This window comes from Salvelinus namaycush, chromosome 23, assembly GCF_016432855.1.
Source record: "Salvelinus namaycush isolate Seneca chromosome 23, SaNama_1.0, whole genome shotgun sequence".
NCBI classification, from domain to species: domain Eukaryota; kingdom Metazoa; phylum Chordata; class Actinopteri; order Salmoniformes; family Salmonidae; genus Salvelinus; species Salvelinus namaycush.
The window spans coordinates 15,888,154-15,909,212 of record NC_052329.1 but is presented as its reverse complement, the minus strand read 5'-3'; the positions used below and the strand labels follow the sequence as shown (position 1 = coordinate 15,909,212).

The 21,059-nt window shown below is 42.6% G+C and overlaps 1 protein-coding gene across 1 annotated transcript; it reads right to left on the bottom strand.

Moving 5' to 3' along the window:
• Positions 1 to 10,450: 10,450 nt before the first annotated feature.
• LOC120018883 (glutamine amidotransferase-like class 1 domain-containing protein 3A, mitochondrial) lies at positions 10,451 to 11,792 on the bottom strand. The gene is made up of 4 exons (XM_038962104.1): positions 11,685 to 11,792; positions 11,216 to 11,387; positions 10,813 to 11,033; positions 10,451 to 10,741 (listed from the first exon to the last, which is right to left on the bottom strand). The coding sequence occupies exons 1-4, from the start codon at positions 11,790 to 11,792 to the stop codon at positions 10,565 to 10,567; spliced, it is 678 nt and encodes a 225-aa protein (XP_038818032.1). The 3' UTR covers positions 10,451 to 10,564.
• Positions 11,793 to 21,059: the final 9,267 nt, after the last annotated feature.

The window sequence follows — 21,059 nt, the reverse complement described above, 5'->3', positions numbered from 1 at the left end:
CAGTCTAACCAGACACCTAGAAGCAATAAGAAGAAATAAGAAGCAATACAACTAGCCTTCTTTAGACAGTATCTGGAGCATCAGCATTTGTGTGTTCGAGTACAGGCTCAAAATGGCCCGAAACAAAGATCTTTCTTCTGAAACTCGTCAGTCTATTATTTTTCTGAGCAATGAAGGCTATTCCATGTGAGAAATTGCCAAGAATCTAACTAGAATAGAAAGAGGAGTGGGAGGCCCTGGTGCACAACTGAGCAAGAGAACAAGTACATTAGAGTGTCTAGTTTGAGAAACAGACGCCTCACAAGTCTGGCAGCTGGCAGCTAAACTGGCAGCTTCATTAAATAGTACCCGCAAAACACCAGCCTCAATGTCAACAGTGAAGAAGTGACTCCGGGATGCTGGCCTTCTAGGCAGAGTTGCAAAGAAAAAGTAATATCTCAGACTGGCCAATAAAAAGAAAAGATTAACCTCTCTAGGGTATGTGGTATGCGTCTCACTTCGTCAACAGCCATTGAAACTGCAGGGCGCCAAATTCAAAACAACAGAAATCCCATAATTAAAATTCCTCAAACATACAAGTATTTTACACCATTTTAAAGCTACACTTGTTGTAAATCCAGCCAAAGTGTCCGATTTCAAAAAGGTTTTACGACGAAAGCACACCAAACGATTATGTTAGGTCAGAGCCAAGTCACAGAAAAACACAGCCATTTTTCCAGCCAAAGAGAGGAGTCACAAAAAGCACAAAAAGAGATAAAATGAATCACTAACCTTTGATGATCTTCATCAGATGACACTCATAGGACTTCATGTTACACAATACATGTATGTTTTGTTCGGTAAAGTTCATATTTATATACAAAAATCTGAGTTTACATTGGCGCGTTATGTTCAGTAGTTCCAAAACATCCGGTGATTTTGCAGAGAGCCACATCAATTTACAGAAATACTCATAATAAACATTGCTAAAAGATACAACTGTTATGCATGGAATTTTAGATCCACTTCTCCTTAATGCAACCGCTGTGTCAGATTTTTTTTTTTAAATACGGAAAAAGCACACCATGCAATAATCTGAGTAATCTAAGGAAGTTTCTAGATTTTGCTCGCCTGAAGTAGAGTATATTGTGATAAATCGCAGGCCACACTACTTGTCTAGAGAATTTTCAGCTATACTTTTCGTGGCTATTTATTTACCACCACAGACAGATGCCAGAAGCCAGAAATAGCATTATAAATATCCACTTACCTTTGATGATCTTCATTAGAATGCACTCCCAGGAATCCCAGTCCCACAATAAATGTTTGTTTTGTTTGATGAAGTCCATCATTTATGTCCAAATAACTCCTTTTTGTTAGCGCGTTTAGCCCAGTAATCAAAATTCATGACGCGCGATCACTAGGTGCAGATGAAAAGTCAAAATGTTCCGTTACAGTCCGTAGAAACATGTCAAACGATGTATAGAATCAATCATTAGGATGTTTTTAACATAAATCTTCAATAATGTTCCAACCGGAGAATTCCTTTGTCTTCAGAAATGCAATGGAACGCAAGCTAACTCTCTCATGTGAACGCGCCTGGTCAGCTCGTGGCTCTCTGGCAGACCTCTGACTCATTCCCCTCTCATTCGCCCCCACTTCACAGTAGAAGCCTCAAACAAGGTTCTAAAAACTGTTGACATCTAGTGGAAGCCTTAGGAAGTGCAATAAGACCCCATTTCCACTGTATCTTGGATAAGCAAAGAGTTGAAAAACTACAAACCTCAGATTTCCCACTTCCTAGTTGGATTATTTCTCAGGTTTTTGCCTGCCATATGAGTTCTGTTATACGCACAGACATCATTCAAACAGTTTTAGAAACTTCAGGGTGTTTTCTATCCAAATCTACTAATAATATGCATATCCTAGCATCTGGGCCTGAGTAGCAGGCAGTTTACTCTGGGCACGCTTTTCATCCGGACGTGAAAATACTGCCCCCTACCCCAAAGAAGTTAAGATGGGCTAAAGAATACAGACACTGGACAGAGGACCTCTGCCTAGAAGGCTAGCATCCTGAAGTCGCCTCTTCTCTGTTGATGTTTAGACTGGTGTAATGTAGTGTTAAATGGCGCCGGAAGAAATGGCAGCAGTTTTACGGGCGCCTAACCAATTGTGCTATTATGTGGGGTTTTTTGCGTTATTTGTAACTTATTTTGTACATAATGTTTCTGCAACCGTATCTTACGGCAGAAAAGAGCTTCTGGATATCAGGACAGCGATCACTCACCTCGGATTAGACAAAGATTTTTCTACAACAAGCAAGACGCACAGGACATTTTCCAAACACCCAGCAGGGCCGACATCCCCGTTATTTGCAAGAGGAAGCGATGCAGGTACAGAGGACAAAGACCCGGATGCCTCGTCAGGACCCGCAGAAGGCGAGTGGGAAAGCTGCCGTTACCGTCAATACTGCTCACCAACGTGCAATCATTGGACAATAAATTAGACAAGGTACAATCACGAATATCCTACCAACGGGACATCAAAAACTGTAATATCCTATGTTTCACGGAATTGTGGCTGAATGACGACATGGATATTCAGCTAGCAGGATAAACGCTGCACCGGCAGGATAGAACAGCACACTCCGGTAAGACGAGGGGGGGCGGTCTGTGCATATTTGTAAACAACAGCTGGTGCATGAAATCTAAGGAAGTTTCTAGATTTTGCTCGCCTGAAGTAGAGTATATTGTGATAAATCGCAGGCCACACTACTTGCCGAGAGAATTTTCAGCTATACTTTTCGTGGCTATTTATTTACCACCACAGACAGATGCTGGCACTAAGACCGCACTCAGTCAGCTGGCCGGAGACTTTAATGCAGGGAAACTTAAATCAGTTCTACCAAATTTTATCAACATGTTAAATGTGCAACCAGAGGGAAAGAAATTCTAGATCACCTGTACTCCACACACAGAGACACGTACAAAGCTCTCCCTCGCCCTCCATTTGGTAAATCCGTACATGGAATTATATTTGTTTTTTTAAACAATTTAAAAAATAATCTTTCAAGAAAATGCCACGGGCACTGTCTGATGTGTGGAGACATTTCACTGCAGCTAATGTAGAAGGAAAAGCTGTGTACATTTGCAAATACTGTGCCATGATATGTGAAGAACACAACAAACATGCAGAATCATCTGGCCAAGTGCATAAAGTTCACTCAGCGCTCACAATAAGCAACCTCTACTTCTATTCGAGGTGAAAATTATGAATCAGATACCTTATCGATAGCAACATCTCATTGTCCTCCTGGAATCAGAATTTGTTTTGACTCATTGGAGGAACGTAGTCAGAGAAATGCTGATGAATGTCTTGCTTGAGCTGTGTATCCAACTGGTTCACCTCTGATACTCACAGGCAATGTGTGTTGAAAGAGATTTCTGAATGTTCTTCATCCAGCATACACCCCTCCAACCAGACATGCTTTATCTACTCATTTGCTGGATGCAGAGTTCAACAGAGTTCAAGTGACGGTCAAGCAAATCATAGAGAAAGCAGACTTCATTGCAATCATCTCTGATGGGTGGTCGAATGTTCGTGGGCAAGGAATAATTAACTACATCATCTCCACCCCTCAACCAGTATTCTACAAGAGCACAGACACAAGGGACAACATACACATCGGTCTCTACATTGCAGATGAGCTGAAGGCAGTCATCAATGACCTTGGACCACAGAAGGTATTTGCACTTGTGACAGAAAATGCTGCAAACATGAAGGCTGCTTGGTCTAAAGTGGAGGAGTCCTACCCTCACATCACACCCATTGGCTGTGCTGCTCATGCATTGAATCTGCTCCTCAAGGACATCATGACACTGAAAACAATGGATGCACTCTACAAGAGAGCCAAGGAAATGGGAGAGAGTGGTAAGCAGCCTGAAACTCCTGAAACCTATTGCAGTAGCCATTGCACGGATTGAGGGAGACGATGCCATCCTGTCTGATGTTCAGACTCTGCTTGTAGATGTAAGAGAAGAAATTCGTACTGCCCTGCCCACTTCACTGTTGCTCCAAGCAGAGGAAACTGCAGTTCTGAAATACATCAAAAAGCGTGAAGACTTCTGCCCGAAGTCCATAAACGCCGCAGCATACATGTTGGACCCCAAGTATGCTGGCAAGAGCATCCTGTCTGGTGCAGAGATCAACAAGGCCTATGGTGTCATCACTACAGTGTCTCGCCACCTTGGCCTGGATGAGGGCAAGGTTCTTGGTAGTCTGGCGAAGTACACTTCCAAGCAAGTGCTTTGGGATGGAGATGCAATATGGCAGTCGTGCCAACATATCTCATCAGCCACCTGGTGGAATGGACTTTGTGGATCTGAGGCTCTTTCCCCTATTACCTCCATCATCCTCCAAATCCCACCAACATCAACCGCCTCAGAGCGCAACTGGTCCTTGTTTGGGAACACACACATCAAAGAACACAACAGGCTGACCAATACTAGGGTTGAAAAATTGGTGGCCATACAGGCAAATTTGAGGCTTTTTGAGTCTGACAATGAGCCTTTCTCAACAAGGTTGGAAGTGACAGTGAAGATGAGGCCTCAGAGTCTGATGTTCAAGAGGTGGACATTGAGGAGGTCCAGGGACAAGACATGGAAGCCTGAGAGGAAGACAACTAAAGCTTTAGTTTCTAGACTATGATTTTACAGATCTATGTTGAAAACATTTTTGGGACCTGCGATGGATCATTGGGAATCATTCAATATTCCTTTTCTTTTGTTGTTCAGTAAAATCATCCCATGTGAAGAGTCAACTCATTTAATTAGTTCAATTCGTAACTAAATAGTTTTTTTTTCTATTGGAAGGATTTAATCATTTGCAATTTGTCTAATTATGATACAGTAAAAGGTTTATGTTTCTGTCTCCATATGATATGGTAAATATTTCCAATGCAAAAAAAATCTACATTTAAATGGTATTAATATTAATTTGCATATATTTCCGTTAATTCCCATATATTCCCGTTAATTCCCATGGAAAGTTTCCACCTCTGAATATTCCCCAAAATGTGCAACTCTAGCAATAACACAAGAATAACCCTGATAAAAATGTTTCAAGACAAAGTTTCATACTTCTAAATGTCTTGAAGGATGAAACTACATGAGTTTTCATAGCCTACTGTTAAATTACACAAAGACAAACCCAGTTTGTCAGATGATCATCATTTTTCTCTGGATGATGCAAAGCACACATTGAGCAGTCTTGCTTCGCATTGAAGACTGGAAAAAAAAGAGGACCACATTTTTATGCATTGTTGACACATTTAAAGACGCTTTCTGGAACCCATAATTCTAAAGGTTGTGCTTCAAAGATAAAATCTGTCCCTCACAGTTGCATACTACATTGTTCTCTCACTGTCTGTGCTTTACCCCCTTCCCACACCCTGTAGCAAAGGGTTCCCCAAAGCTCGTCTTTCTGCTTTACACGACCCATTGGAGACAAAAGTTTACCTCAAAAACACAGTCAACCTTGTTGTAAGCTACTGTAAGTCTGAGAATTTCCCAAATTCTTTCTGTATTTCCTGTTAGCCTAAAGCAGAATACAAATAACACCTCCCCCTAATGGCTAAGACATAAAAACAGCAAGGTTCCATGAGATCACCACGTGGGATTTAGAAATATATGTAACATGAATTACAAGAACTACAGTAGGTACATCAAACCGACATCAAAGTACATTAAACCTCCCAAAATGTATTTTCCAGTATCAGTATTTCCTTTTTCATGCTTTTTTCCTGAGGTAATAGATTCAACTGTTCAACACTTACAGCCAAATGTTTAATACCCCTGTTATTCCCAGAGCACATTCTGGAAAGTCTATAGATACAGTGGTCAGTTTATTAGGTACAACCCCCCTTGCATCTGGAACAGCGTGAATTCAAAAAAGTTGATGAAACTGGGAAAGGAGATGGACTGTTCAAGTTTTTAAGTCTAGTTGGAGTTTATTACAGTCAGTACAAGCTGAGTGTTGGAATGATTAAAAAAAACAGTTTTGGAATTTTTCTGAGTTACAAAAGACCATCACAGACTGTGCTGTCATTTTGCACATTCTAAATTTCAAACAAACAGTAACAGAATACCTGAATACTTCTCAGCATTCTTTAGTTTCTAGCAAGCCAAGACCACAGGACTTGGTGTATGTAGGAGCAATTTATTTTAGTGAATAAGGTGGTGAACCTAATAAAGTGGCAACTGAGTGTAGATATCACAAACAACTCCTTTTGAGCAGTGTCTGTCTGTTATACGTTTGATCAATGGGTATAATGGTAAATCTGATCCCCAAGATCCTCATAGGCTCACTTGGATATATTTATATATGAAATTAGGACATTAAAACACTGGAAGAATTCTTTCATCCACATCCATTCACATAAAATATGTATTTTAAAGTATAAATACCCTTCTAAGACCACTGTCTTTCTGGACGTTTTAAAAGGTTTGCAAATAGTTCTTTCTGCAAGGAATGTGAATTGAAAGGGATTTGGTAATACCTATGTACTGTAGGTGACGTAGTTTCAACACTGGTATAATGTGTGGTAGTTGCACACCTCCCTGCTGAATAATGTAGAGCTGATTTTGGCCAGTTGATATTTGTTTTCATGATCTTTTGTGAAACACATTTTCACATAGGCTTTGTGCTACCAGTTTAAGAGAGAAAAATAGCAAATAGCATAGGGACAGCCTTGTTGAAGTGTATTTCTATAAAATCTAAACTGAAATTTGGCCTCAAAACAAAGGTTGTAAAAGTATGCTAGCCATTTATAGAATAAATCATATCTAGTTTGATGATTCTGTGACAAACGATGAATTAGTTATTGATTTTTATATGGCTTTTGGTGAATGTCTGTTGAATGTCTGATGAATGTCTGTTGAATGTCCGAATGTGTGAATATAAAACCAACGTTTACCTCGGTCTGGTACCTTAACAGGGAGCCTTTCATCAGGCCACCTGTATTGCTGGCCTTCCCTGCTTGTTGGAAAGTCTGAGCCTTGGTCGAAAGGTGGGTACAGTGACATGAAGAACATCAATCGTTTAGCTAAACAGCAAAACAAAAGCAGGGAGCATATTAATGCCCACATCAGATTCAAGCTTCTGGGAAAAAGCTGCATCGATAGAGGACAGGACGAGAGGGAAAGTTCCCGCCAACAAGGGCATGCAGAGGTAATTGCACGTTACGGCGCTTTACTTGCTGAACATATCGAACTTTTCGGCCTCAGATCAAGTTAGACACCCCATTCCACCTCTCACTGCCTGTTGACATCTAGTGGAAGGCGTATGCAGTGCATGTAGATCCATAGATTTCAGGCAAATTAATAGGAAGGCCCTGGAACAGAGCCTCGATTTCAGATTTTTCACTTCCTGACAGGAAGTTTGCTGCAAAATGAGTTCTGTTTTACTCACAGATATAATTCAAACGGTTTTAGAAACTATCCAATAGTATCCAATAGTGTTTTCTATCCAATAGTAATATGCATATTGTAAGAGCAAGAATTGAGTACGAGGCAGTTTAATTTGGGCACGATTTTTTACAAAGTGAAAATAGCACCCCCCTATTGAGAAAATGTATTGGAGTGAGATCATTTCTTTCTTTTGGGATATGTATACCGAGTATGTCCACATCCCCGTCAGACCTTTTTATTGGTCAACTACAGAGTAATGTAAAAGTTGCATTTTTTAGTGATCCAATACATAATATAGTACACTTATCATAATTTGGTTTTAATCCAGAGAGGTTAGCAAAAGTATCTAGATCTTCTATGAGGCTGTGGAGGGATTCTAATTGTGGTTTTAAAAGAAAACATGAATCAGTGGAAACCCTGAATATCAAGTGTCGAAGATGGCGTGCTCGAGGGGAGGTGGGGGTGGTTTAAGAGGGTTTCTGTTTATGCTGGTATCAAACCTTGGGTTGAACTGGCCTATTGCAACTTTCTGCCCTGTTTCTATATTGTACATCCGACCGGTCTGGAGAGGGTGGGAGAACATGAAAGGCTGAGGGCTCTGAAAGGTCACCCACAGCAGTTCAACAACAGGAGGAAGATAATTTAGTACTGAGGGTAAAAATGTTTAACTTTAAAACATATGTTATATATTAAAATCATAATAAAACATCAAACTAGATCAATTAAATAAGTACATAATTACGAGGGGGGGGGGGGGGGGGGGGGGTGTTCATGCAGAAACCAATGGGATGCGTTCCTTCAGTTGCAGGAGTGCCCTGAATTGAGAGCCGCAGTCACAATATTGGCAGGTTTGCATGGGCGGGAGTTTCGGCGGTCCATGGTGACATCACCATGCTGCAAATTGGTTAATACACCAATAACAAAGAGAGTTCCAAACCACTGCCAATAACAGCTAGTTTTCCCTTCCCACTCAGACAGTTCAAGCAAAATTCTTGCTGTAAGTAAAAAAAAAAAGCTATTTTACACAATTTAATGGAACTATATTAAAGTAAAGTACTTAATTGTTACCTATGTTGGGTTCTGAGAATATGAAATATACTTATTCATGTCACTGAGGGAGAGAGGGTAATGTATAACATTTACATTATGTCAGGGATCCTATTGAAAGATTGAGTGCTTCGGGTTAGAGGGTCTACACCAGAAGTTAATGCTTATCTGTAGGAGGAAGGTATATAGTGTGTGCAATTAAGCTTGTAAGGTGCTGAGTGCAGGGAAGCGATCACATGAAGCAGGCATTGATAAGGGGAGAGCTAGGGATTAGTGATGAAGGGGGTCAAGGTCAGGTCACGTTAAGGGAGAAAGAAAAGTTTATGGCTGTATTACTTAGTTTCCTGTCTAGCAGTAAAGATACAATGTTTGTTCAGATGTGTAGGAGGAGACTCAGCCTAGGAGGAAGGGTTAAATATCAGTGCTTGTGTAAAAATGTTTTTGTCTGAATGCAGCTGTATTGATCCTCTGGGAGAATTATAAACTTGGTTAAGCTTTCATAGTGTCTGTCAAGTTTTTACTCTGAAAGTTAGAACCAAACACCTAGAAATGATTTGATATAAAAACACCTGCATTGGGCCTTTAATACAGTGTATGTGCATAATTCAACATACAGATGTTCTGTACACCTAGCCTGAATTTCTATTTATAGACTACATCAGATTGAAGAACACATTGGGAAGGATCTGAAGCCTTGTTCACACTGCAGGCCTTAATGCTCAAATCAGTTGTGTTTTTCAAATCCATTTTGCAATACTGACTGTCCAAACAGCAAGTTACAAGCACCCAAATTTGATTTGTGCGTGTTCAGATAGTCATTTTCTGATATGGCTATGCTAGTTGTCATAGTAACGACAGGTGTGTTCCCAGTGGTTTAGGGTGATTGGTGATGGTGCATCCTATCACTCAGAAGCTATGTAGCAAGCTAAGGTGACATCAATGCCTGCTATGGACATTTCCCAGTTGCTTTGAATGTTAAAAATCAGTTGAACGCTAAGCCTAAAATGATCCAACTTTCAAAACAAGTTTTTTGCTGGATAGCCACAGCAGTCAACTAGCTAGATGTTTAGCACATTCACTAATTTGTTTGCACAATTAACAAGCTAGTTAGCTTGACAAGTGTTAGCCGTTAGAGTAGCTAGCAAACAAGATATGCCAAATAAGTCCAGAAACTTCTGCCCTTATGGAATGCCTTAAATTCAAACCATAGGTTTTCAAGGGTATTCAAGTCTGGAGACGGCCATTGCAAAATGGTTGTCAATTAAACATTTGTGCATTTTGATTTGTGCTTACTGTCTTGCTGGAAGAGTCACTTGCAGCCATGTTTCAGCGTCCTGGCAGATGCAACCAGATTTTTGGCTAAAATGTCCTGGTACTGGGTAAAGATCATGATACCATTTACCTTAAGGGCCCCAGGACCAGTGGAAGCAAGACAGCCCCATAAAGATCCACCATATTTTACAGTAGGTATGGGGTTATTTTCTGTTTATGCATCCTTATTGCGACACTAAACCCTCCACTGGTTTGCGTGGCCAAAGAGCACCATTTCCATGTGATCTGATAGCATGGGTTTCAATCCAAGTGCGGTTTATCAAACTCCAGGTGTTTACATTTGTTGGATGACATGAAAATAGAGCTCTTCGGCCACTCCCACACAAGTGGTGGGGTTGGCATCGAAGTAAGGATGCATAAGCGTCGCTGCCGTACCCCTAATAATAAATGACAACATATACAATCGGGTTTCACCCAGCGTCACTGCTTGAACCCCTAATGATAAATTAATTCCAGAATTGTTTTACATTCCTTTTTATTACAATTTTGATAGTAGCTCAAATCACAGTACAGATGGTACATCAGAAACAGAGCTTATTAAGTCTGTTTCAGGTTTTTAAATAAACAGTGAGTGACACTTGAGTAAAATCATATCAGGATGGTCTTCAGAAAACAACAAACATGCTAAGTGTGAGTCCCATATACACACTACATAGTGCACTTCTTTTGACCAGGGCCCATAAGCACTATATAAAGGGAATAGGGTGCAACCTAATTCAGCATTCTGATTCCCAGACTTTCTAGGCCAGTTTGAGTAGCTCTGTAACCATTACACCCACCCCATCAAACACCTCGTGTACGGGAGCGTTACACATGAAGCCGGAGGTGGTGACCAGCTTGTTCTTGACGTCAATGTGGACCTCCCCCACGTTCTTATTCACGTGTTTACAGCCCAGCTCAGTCATGGCGGTCGCCGTCTGGGCATAGGGCCATCTAGTTGTGGAAGGGAGAAGAGCAGCACGAGTTATGTTCCATCAGGGGCACACACACACACCACTGTAACCCACCTCTCACACTCTTTGTCCTGTCCCACGGTGATCTCACACCCCGGCAGGACCTTAGCAGCTAGGATAGGGGAGATGCAACACATAGCCAGGGGCTTGCCTACTCCATGGAACCCCTTAATCAGCTTCTCTACCTGGGGCTGAACCGTGTACTCCTTCCCCTTCACAGCCCAGTCAGACAGGTTCTTAGCCACACCAAAACCACCTGCAGGACACAACAGTTGGGTTGAGCACAGTGTAGAGCAGTGGAAACCAGGCCTGGTCCTGGAGAGGTAAAGAGTAAGGATTGTGGTTGTATGCTGATGATAATGAAAGAATGATAGTGACGGAGGTATATAATGGAGTGATAGTGATGGAGGTACATAATGATGAAGGATTAACGCTTACCTGGGATGACGAGGGCGTCGAAAGTGGTGATGTCCAGTTCGGCAAGGTCCGACACGTCACCGCGGGCAATGCGTGCGCTCTCCTGCAGGACGTTGCGTTTCTCCGCCGTGGGTTTCCCCTCGCAGTGGTTCACCACATGCATCTGATCCACGTTGGGGGCAAACATCTGGACCTGGAGCGATGAGGGGTTAGACAGTCAATACTGTACATCTGCAGTACAGGAGGAGCTTGTCATAGTAGTGTCCATGCTAATGAGATTGGAACCTGCATTCCCAACAACAAGCACTCTGAACACTCAGGGAGAGACTATGATTAGAAGCAGTCATATCGACAACATGTAAATCAATGCAAACTGTGCACCATCTCCTAGACTAGAGGAAGTCTGAAGTTGTCACAGAGTTGGCTTATACAGTGAGAAGGTTAGTGTGTGAAGCGAGTTTGAACTACCCATGTAACGTTAAAGTCTTACCTTAGCTCCAGCCCTGCTGAGGTGGACCAGCACAGCAGATGCCTCGTGGAGCTCTGTCCCATCGTAGACCCCACACCCGGACAGAACTACGGCTATACACTTCACCATGGCTTCTGCAACAGACAGACAAGAATTACAGTATGGAGTCAGTGATGCACAACAAGCAGTTTGATTAAACTGAATTCTAGACTGTACCCATCATAAAGCACCTATTGTTTTCTCATCAATACACATCACATGGCATGTCAGTTAGTGCATCAGGTAGTGTCAGGTACACTACATTGTGTTCCAAATTGAACCCTATTCCCAATATAGTGCACTACTTTTGATCAGAGCCCTGGTTTAATAGAAGTGCACTACATAGGAAATAGGGAGCCATTTGGGACAATCCAGACAGGTGAGCATGACTTGCCAGCAGCAGAACCTATTAAACATTTAAAGGCCCTGGGCCTCATTTATCAACTGTGCGTAAATTGCTTACTAAATTCTGGCCTACGTGAAGATTCTACAAAAAAGGTTTATCAAACTGGCGCACGCAATATATACACACATGCATGTCCATATTGCAAGCACTACAACTGTGCCTGGAAAATGCCCTACAGGCGGAGTTGTAGCCGTAGGTAGGATTTAGAGCTATTGGAACTGGGCCATGATAGTTTCTTAAAGAAAGCGCAATTGATACAATGTCTGTAGGGGTGTAGGCAGAATGTTAACCTATAGCGTGTGCCAAACACTGGCCTCCTGAGTCTCTAAAGGACTGTGTCCATGTAACAACAATGCCCCCCTCTCCCTATGCCTCTAGTCAACACCTGGTATAGGTAGAGAGAGATGTGATAAGCATCACTGATCATTCTAAAGCCTGGTTCAGATGTCCCCATGTAGCTCAGTTGGTAGAGTATGGCACTTGCAACGCCAGAGTTGTGGGTTTGATTCCGATGGGGGACCAGTACTACGAAAGTATGATTGTATGCACTCACTACTGTTAGTCGCTCTGGATAGGGGAGCGTCTGCTAAATGACTACATGTAAATAGGCATACAACAGGTTAGAATAATTTACGCAGCAGATTTGGAAAGGGTTAGCTAAGTATCTGGCTGATATGACTCAAACCTAACCAGGTCTGTCCTGACAACAGTCTTGGTTTCCACTAATAGAAACGGAACCCACAGAAAGCAGAATTTTTGGGGGCAAAACGTGTCCGTCACGTCGCAAGTCTTTAGCTAATTGACATGTTGAATTTTGGAATCTCCAACAGCAGAGATTCTAAAACTGCATAAAACTGACTCGGCTGTTTGACGTGACCTGGCCATAAAACTAACGTTAGTCTTCACCTGGCATCATATCCACAACTAAATACACAGCTATTGAATTGCATTACCAACTGTAAATACAACATTACTGCTAAACTGTTTGCGTAGGCTACATACATGCAGTATTAATTGTCAGACAACGTTAATCTCACCGTGTAACAGTACAGTAATAGCGAGATGTTCTGTGTCCTTCTTCCTGTTCACTCCAGATTAATTTAACTATAACGCTACTCAATTTATATCCTCCTGCTGTGGCCCCTCCCATGGAAGTGGAGTCTGGAGGCCGTAGTGAGCTCATGGAGGCAGCATTGAGTAATGCTGGGAGGGAAGAGGGAAACTTGCCTTTCTGCCCCTCTGTGTTTGCTCTGTTCAAAATCTGCTAAATCACTCGACATCTCTCATAATCAGACTCTGGGTGGATGGTGTCAGTATTGATGGAGATAATGTATTCTGAACAAAAATACAAACGCAACATGTAAAGTGTTGGTCTCATGTTTCATGAACTGAAATAAAAGATCCAGACATTTTCCATATGCACAAAAAGCTTATTAAATTTTGTGCACACATTTGTTTACATCCCTTTTAGTGTGCATTTACCCTTTGCCAAGATATTCCATCTACTTGACAGATATGGCATATCAAGAAGCTGATTAAACTGTATGATCGTTACACAGGTGCACCTTGCTGGGGACAAATAAAGGCCACTCTAAAATGTGCAGTTTTGTCACACAACACAATTGACCTTACGTCATTTCCGGTCACAACTTGTAGACTTGTTCACGTCCTGCTGTGCGGTTTGTTGCTAACCTTACTTTGCTACCTGCCAACTTTACGGTTTTTATTTTTTAAATTACTGTTTATATTTCAATTTTTTCCCTCGCTCGACTTTTTTCATAATTTGTTTTTCACACCGGACACTTTATCTGGAGTGGTTAGTCAGGGCCCCCACCAGCCGAACATAAGTAGTAACATTAACATGATGCCTTCTAATTGCAGTTGCTGTACTCATAATATACATGAGAACGATCGCCTTATGGCGAGGATAGCTGTACTGCAAGCCCAGCTTCAGACGCAATCGTTAGGCAAGGTAATTTAAGTGTAGGAAAAGATGAAACAGCGTCTGTGCCACCAGTAAGTACAGATAGTAGTATAAATCCCCTCGCACAGTCCCCGCAGCCGGACAAATTTCTCATGGCTTCTGGAAGGAAATGCTGTAGGAATGCTCAACCGGTGTCGCTCATTCATCGGACAGAAACTTTCAACCGGCTCTCCCCATTAAGCAGCGAGTAGGAGTCAGAAGCCGAGCCTTCTCTGGTCTCTACTCCTTCCGTTACGGGGTCTGAGACGCCGAAGCCTCCCACCATTAGCTCGGACAAATTGAAAACCCTAGTCATTGGCGACTCCATTACCCACAGTATTAGACTTAAAACAAATCATCCAGCGATCATACACTGTTTACCAGGGGGCAGGGCTACCGACGTTAAGGCTAATCTGAAGATGGTGCTGGCTAAAGCTAAAACTGGCGAGTGTAGAGAGTATAGTGATATTGTTATCCACATTGGTACCAACAATGTTAGGATGAAACAGTCAGAGGTCACCAAGCGCAACATAGCTTCAGCGTGTAAATCAGCTAGACAGATGTGTCGGCATCGAGTAATTGTCTCTGGCCCCCTCCCAGTTAGGGGGAGTGATGAGCTCGACAGCAGTCTCATAACTCAATCGCTGGTTGAAAACTGTTTTCTGCCCCTCCCAAAGATAGAATTTGTAGACAATTGGCCCTCTTTCTGGGACTCACCCACAAACAGGAACAAGCCTGGCATGTTGAGGAATGACGGACTCCATCCTAGCTGGAGGGGTGCTCTCATCTTATCTACGAACATAGACAGGGCTCTAACTCCCCTAGCTCCACAATGAGATAGGGTGCAGGCCAGGCAGCAGGCTGTTAGCCAGCCTGTCAGCTTAGTGGAGTCTGCCACTAGCACAGTCAGTGTAGTCAGCTCAGCTATCCCCATTGAGACCGTGTCTGTGCCTCGACCTAGGTTGTGCAAAACTAAACATGGCGGTGTTCGCCTTAGCAATCTCACTGGAATAAAGACCTCCTCCATTCCTGCCATTATTGAAAGAGATTGTGATACTTCACATCTCAAAATAGGGCTGCTTAATGTTAGATCCCTCACTTCCAAGGCAGTTATAGTCAATGAACAAATCACTGATCATAATCTTGATGTGATTGGCCTGACTGAAACATGGCTTAAGCCTGATGAATTTACTGTGTTAAATGAGGCCTCACCTCCTGGTTACACTAGTGACCATATCCCCCCCCGCATCCCGCAAAGGCGTAGGTGTTGCTAACATTTACGGTAGCAAATTTCAATTTACAAAAAAAATCTGACGTTTTCGTCTTTTGAGCTTCTAGTCATGAAATCTATGCAGCCTACTCAATCACTTTTTATAGCTACTGTTTACTGGCCTCCTGGGCCATATACAGCGTTCCTCACTGAGTTCCCTGAATTCCTATCGGACCTTGTAGTCATGGCAGATAATATTCACATTTTTGGTGACTTTAATATTCACATGGAAAAGTCCACAGACCCACTCCAAAGGGCTTTCAGAGCCATCATCGACTCAGTGGGTTTTGTCTAACATGTCTCCGGACCTACTCACTGCCACAGTCATACTCTGGACCTAGTTTTGTCCCGTGGAATAAATGTTGTGGATCCTTATAATCCTGGACTATTGGCCACCATTTTATACGCTTGCAATCGCAAGAAATAATCTGCTCAGACCCCATCCAAGGATCCTCAAAAGTCATGCTATAAATTCTCAGACAACCCAAAGATTCCTAGATGCCCTTCCAGACTCCCTCCACCTACCCAAGGACGTCAGAGTACAAAAATCAGTTAACCACCTTACTGAGTAACTCAATTTAACCTTGTGCAATACCCTAGATGCGGTCACACCCCAAAAACAAAAAACATTTGTCATAAGAAACTAGCTCCCTGGTATACAGAAAATACCCGAGCTCTGAAGCAAGCTCCCAGAAAATAGGGAAAAGAAATGGCGCTACACCAAACTGGAAGTCTTCCGACTAGCTTGGAAAGACAGTACCGTGCAGTATCGAAGAGCCCTCACTGCTGCTCGATCATCCTATTTTTCCAACTTAATTGAGGAAAATAAGAACAATCCAAAATGTATTTTTGATACTGTCACAAAGCTAACTAAAAAGCAACATTCCCCTAGAGAGGATGGCTTTCACTTCAGCAGTGATAAATTCATGAACTTCTTTGAGGAAAAGATCATGATCATTAGAAAGCAAATTCTGGACTCCTCTTTAAATCTGCATATTCCTCCAAAGCTCAGTTGTCCTGAGTCTGCACAACTCTGCCAGGACCTAGGATCAAGGGAGACACTCAAGTTTTTTAGTACTAAATCTCTTGACACATTGATGAAAATAATCATGGCCTCTAAACCTTCAAGCTGCATACTGGACCCTATTCCCACTAAACTACTGAAAGAGCTGCTTCCTGTGCTTGGCCAACCTATGTTGAACATAATAAAACGGCTCTCTATCCACCGGATGTGTACCAAACTCACTAAAAGTGGCAGTAATAAAGCCTCTCTTGAAAAAGCCAAACCTTGACCCAGAAAATATTAAAAACTATCGGCCTATATCGAATCTCCCATTCCTCTCAAACATTTTTGAAAAAGCTGTTGCGCAGCAACTCACTGCCTTCCTGAAGACAAACAATGTATACGAAACGCTTCAGTCTGGTTTTAGACCCCATCATAGCACTGAGACTGCACTTGTGAAGGTGGTAAATGACCTTTTAATGGCGTCAGACCGAGGCTCTGCATCTGTCCTCGTGCTCCTAGACCTTAGTGCTGCTTTTGATACCATTGATCACCACATTATTTTGGAGAGATTGGAAACCCAAATTGGTCTACACAGACAAGTTCTGGCCTGGTTTAGATCTTATCTGTCGAAAGGTATACGTTTGTCTCTGTGGATGGTTTGTACTCTGACAAATCAACTGTAAATTTCGGAGTTCCTCAAGGCTCCGTTTTAGGACCACTATTGTTTTCACTATATATTTTACCTCTTGGTGATGTCATTCGGAAACATAATGTTAACTCTCACTGCTATGTGGATGACACACAGCTGTACATTTAGATGAAATGCCCTTCTTGGAAGCCTGTGTTTCAGACATAAGGAAGTGGATGGTGGCAAATGTTCTACTTTTAAACTCGGACAAAACAGAGATGCTTGTTCTAGGTCCCAAGAAACAAAGAGCTCTTCTGTTGAATCTGACAATTAATCTTGATGGTTGTACTGTCGTCTCAAAGAAAACTGTGAAGGACCTCAGCGTTACTCTGGACCCTGATCTCTCTTTTGACGAACATATCAAGACTGTTTCAAGGACAGCTTTTTTCCATCTACGTAACATTGAAAAAATCAGACTCTTTCTGTCCGAAAATTATGCAGAAAAATGTATCCATGCTTTTGTCACTTCTAGGTTAGACTACTGCAATGCTCTACTTTCCTGCTACCCGGATAAAGCACTAAATAAACTTCAGTTAGTGCTAAACACGGCTGCTTGAATCTTGACTAGAACCCAAAAATGTGATCATATTACTCCAGTGCTAGCCTCTCTACACTGGCTTCCTGTCACGACTTCCGCCGAAGTCGGCTCCTCTCCTTGTTCGGGCGGCGGTCGACGTCACCGGCTTTCTAGCCATCGCCGCTCCATTTTTCATGTATCCATTTGTTTTGTCTTGTTCTCTGCACACCTGGTTTTCATTCCCCAATCACACTACATGTATTTATTCCTCTGTTCCCCCTCATGTCTTTGTGTAAGATTGTTTGTGTTACGTGTTTTTGTACGCACTAGGCTTGCGTGCGTTTTTCCCGTGTTATTTCACGAAGCCTGTTTGTATACATTTTGATGTGTTGTGACTGTTTTTGCGCGTTTTACACTTTGCCTTGTTGGCTGGAGGTTTTTTGGAAGCAGCTGCGTCCGTCTGTCACGCCCTGGCCTTAGTATTCTTTGTTTTCTTTATGTTTTTTAGTTAGGTCAGGGTGTGACATGGGGAATGTATGTGTTTTTGTAGTGTCTATGTCTATGTTGCATGTTTGCACTTAGTCTTTGATAGCTTCACGTTCGTCTGTTTGTTGTTTTGTTTCGTTGTTCTTCTTCTAATAAAGAGAAGATGTATTTTTCACACGCTGCGCCTTGGTCCTCTCTCTCTCCCATAGAAGTTCGTGACACCGTCTGTATATCTCTCCTGCCGAAATAAAGTGTGCGCCTGTTCACAATTCCCTGCTCTCCTGCACCTGACTTCAGCACATGTAAGCACACGCCTGACACTTCCTGTTAAGGCAAGGGCTGATTTCAAGGTTTTACTGCTAACCTACAAAGCATTACATGGGCTTGATCCTACCTATCTTTCCGATTTGGTCCTGCCATACATACCTACACGTACGCTACAGTCACAAGACGCAGGCCTCCTTACTGTCCCTAGAATTTCTAAGCAAACAGCTGGAGGCAAGGCTTTCTCTTATAGAGCTCCATTTTTATGGAATGGTCTGCCTATCCATGTGAGAGACGCAGACTCGGTCTCAACCTTTAAGTCTTTATTGAAGACTCATCTCTTCAGTAGGTCCTATGATTGAGTGTAGTCTGGCCCAGGAGTGTGAAGGTGAATGGAAAGGCACTGGAGCAACGAACCGCCCTTGCTGTCTCTGCCTGGTCGGTTCCCCTCTCTCCACTGGGATTCTCTGCCTCTGACCCTATTACGGGGGCTGAGTCACTGGCTTACTGGTGCTCTTTCATGCCGTCACTAGGAGGGGTGCATCAGTTGAATGGGTTGAGTCACTGACGTGATCTTCCTATCTGGGTTGGCGCCCCCCCTGGGTTGTGCCGTGGCGGAGATATTTGTGGGCTATACTCGGCCTCGTCTCAGGATGGTAAGTTGGTGGTTGAAGATATCCCTCTAGTGGTGTGGGGGCTGTACTTTGGCAAAGTGGGTGGGGTTATATCCTGCCTGTTTGGCCCTGTCCGGGGGTATTGTCAGACGGGGCCACAGTGTCTCCTGACCCCTCCTGTCTCAGCCTCCAGTATTTATGCTGCAGTAGTTTATGTGTCGGGGGCTAGGGTCAGTCTGTTATTTCTGGAGTATTTCTCCTGTCTTATCCGGTGTCCTGTGTGAATTTAAGTATGCTCTCTCTAATTCTCTCTCCCTTTTTCTTTCTTTCTTTCTCTCTTTCTCTCTCTCGGAGGACCTGAGCTCTAGAACCATGCCTCAGGACTACCTGGCCTGATGACTCCTTGCTGTCCCCAGTCCACCTGGCTGTGCTGCTGCTCCAGTTTCAACTGTTCTGCCTGCGGCTGTGGAACCCTGACCTGTGCACTAGACGTGCTACCTGTCCCAGACCTGCTGTTTTCAACTCTCTAGAGACAGCAGGAGTGGTAGAGATACTCTGAATGATCGGCTATGAAAAGCCAACTGACATTTACTTCTGAGGTGCTGACCTGCTGCACCCTGAACAACCATTGTGATTATTATTATTTGACCCTGCTGGTCATCTATGAACATTAGAACATCTTGGCAATGTTCTGTTATAATCTCCACCCGGCACAGCCAGAAGAGGACTGGCCACCCCTCATAGCCTGGTTCCTCTCTAGGTTTCTTCCTAGGTTCTGGCCTTTCTAGGGAGTTTTTCCTAGCCACTGTGGATCTACACCTGCATTGATTGCTGTTTGGGGTTTTAGGCTGGGTTTCTGTACAGCACTTTGAGATATCAGCTGATGTAAGAAGGGCTATATAAATACATTTGATTGAATGCTACAGATGTCTCAAGTTTTGAGGGAGCGTGCAATTGGCATGCTGACTGCAGGAATGTCCACCAGAGCTGTTGCCAGAGAATTTAATGTTAATTTCTCTAACATAAGCCACCAGATACTGACTGGTTTTCTGATCCATGCCCATACCTTTTTTTCTAAAGGTATCTGTGACCAAAACATGCATAGCTGCATTTCCAGTCATGTGAAATCCATAGATTAGGGCTGAGTTAATTTATTTCAATCGACTGATTTCCTTATATGAACTGTAAAATTGGAAATTGTTACATGTTGTAATTATATTTTTGTTCAGTGTTAGAGAAATAAGCTTTTTGTGCGTGTTTGGACAATTTCTGGGATCTTTTATTTCAGCTCATGAAAAATGGGACCAACACTTTACATGTTGTTTATATTTTTGTTCAGTATACATTGGGGAGTCGCAAAATCAGTAATTTGTCTTACCTGCTACAATGGAAGCGGAACTTTTGGTGAGGGCGAACAGTATGCAAACCACGCCCAGGTTTCTTTGAATAACTTGGGTCTCACACTTGTCTCACACAAGTTATGCATACAAGATAGCAGGCGAGTAAATGTTTCCTCTCTGTTGTTTAATTAAGTGACGGACAAGTTATGATGCCATTTCTGCATGTAAACAACTAGTTTCACATATTTGGGCAAGTGAACCTAATCTTTGGGCAATCAAAAAATACTGTTGACTCGCCCTATGGGCCAGTGCCTTTCAGGCCTTAATATCAAAGTGTGTGTGAGTTTCTCACAGGTGAATTTCTAATTGTAACAACATCATCAGCCCCACAGAGTCAATGCCAGGCTTCCTTCTGTGCAGCCTACCATACTGTATGTTATGTGGTAGTATCTGTCTCATGTTGGACTACCTTTCCATGACCATAAAGTGGAACTGTGATACAGAAATTACAAAGACAAGGTGCATGATGAGTTTCTTCTCTCTGTTAAAAGGGGAGATCTGTACAATAGCAAAGCGATCACCCTGCTGCTGTTGTGGTAAACGGCTGTGGGATGTGGCTGGATCACTCTCAAGTGTATAGACAGAGCTATTGATGCAAGGACTGACCATCCATGATATAAAATGTGTAGTTTTGACCATGTTTTGAGGCTTTAGACTGCAGTGTTGATTTCCAAAAAGCTATATCCACCCATTTTTCACATTTTATTTTTTTCATCAGAAATGATTGCTTATGGGTACCTTCA

What these genes read in the sequence shown, in the direction of transcription:
- LOC120018883 (XM_038962104.1), bottom strand. Translation starts at nt 11,792, where the DNA reads ATGGTGAAGTGTATAGCCGTAGTTCTGTCCGGGTGTGGGGTCTACGAT. An exon ending in TCAGCAGGGCTGGAGCTAAG is followed by an intron (nt 11,388 to 11,684) that starts GTAAGACTTTAA and finishes TCATCGCTCCAG; the next exon opens with GTCCAGATGTTTGCCCCCAA. An exon ending in CGACGCCCTCGTCATCCCAG is followed by an intron (nt 11,034 to 11,215) that starts GTAAGCGTTAAT and finishes TGTGTCCTGCAG; the next exon opens with GTGGTTTTGGTGTGGCTAAG.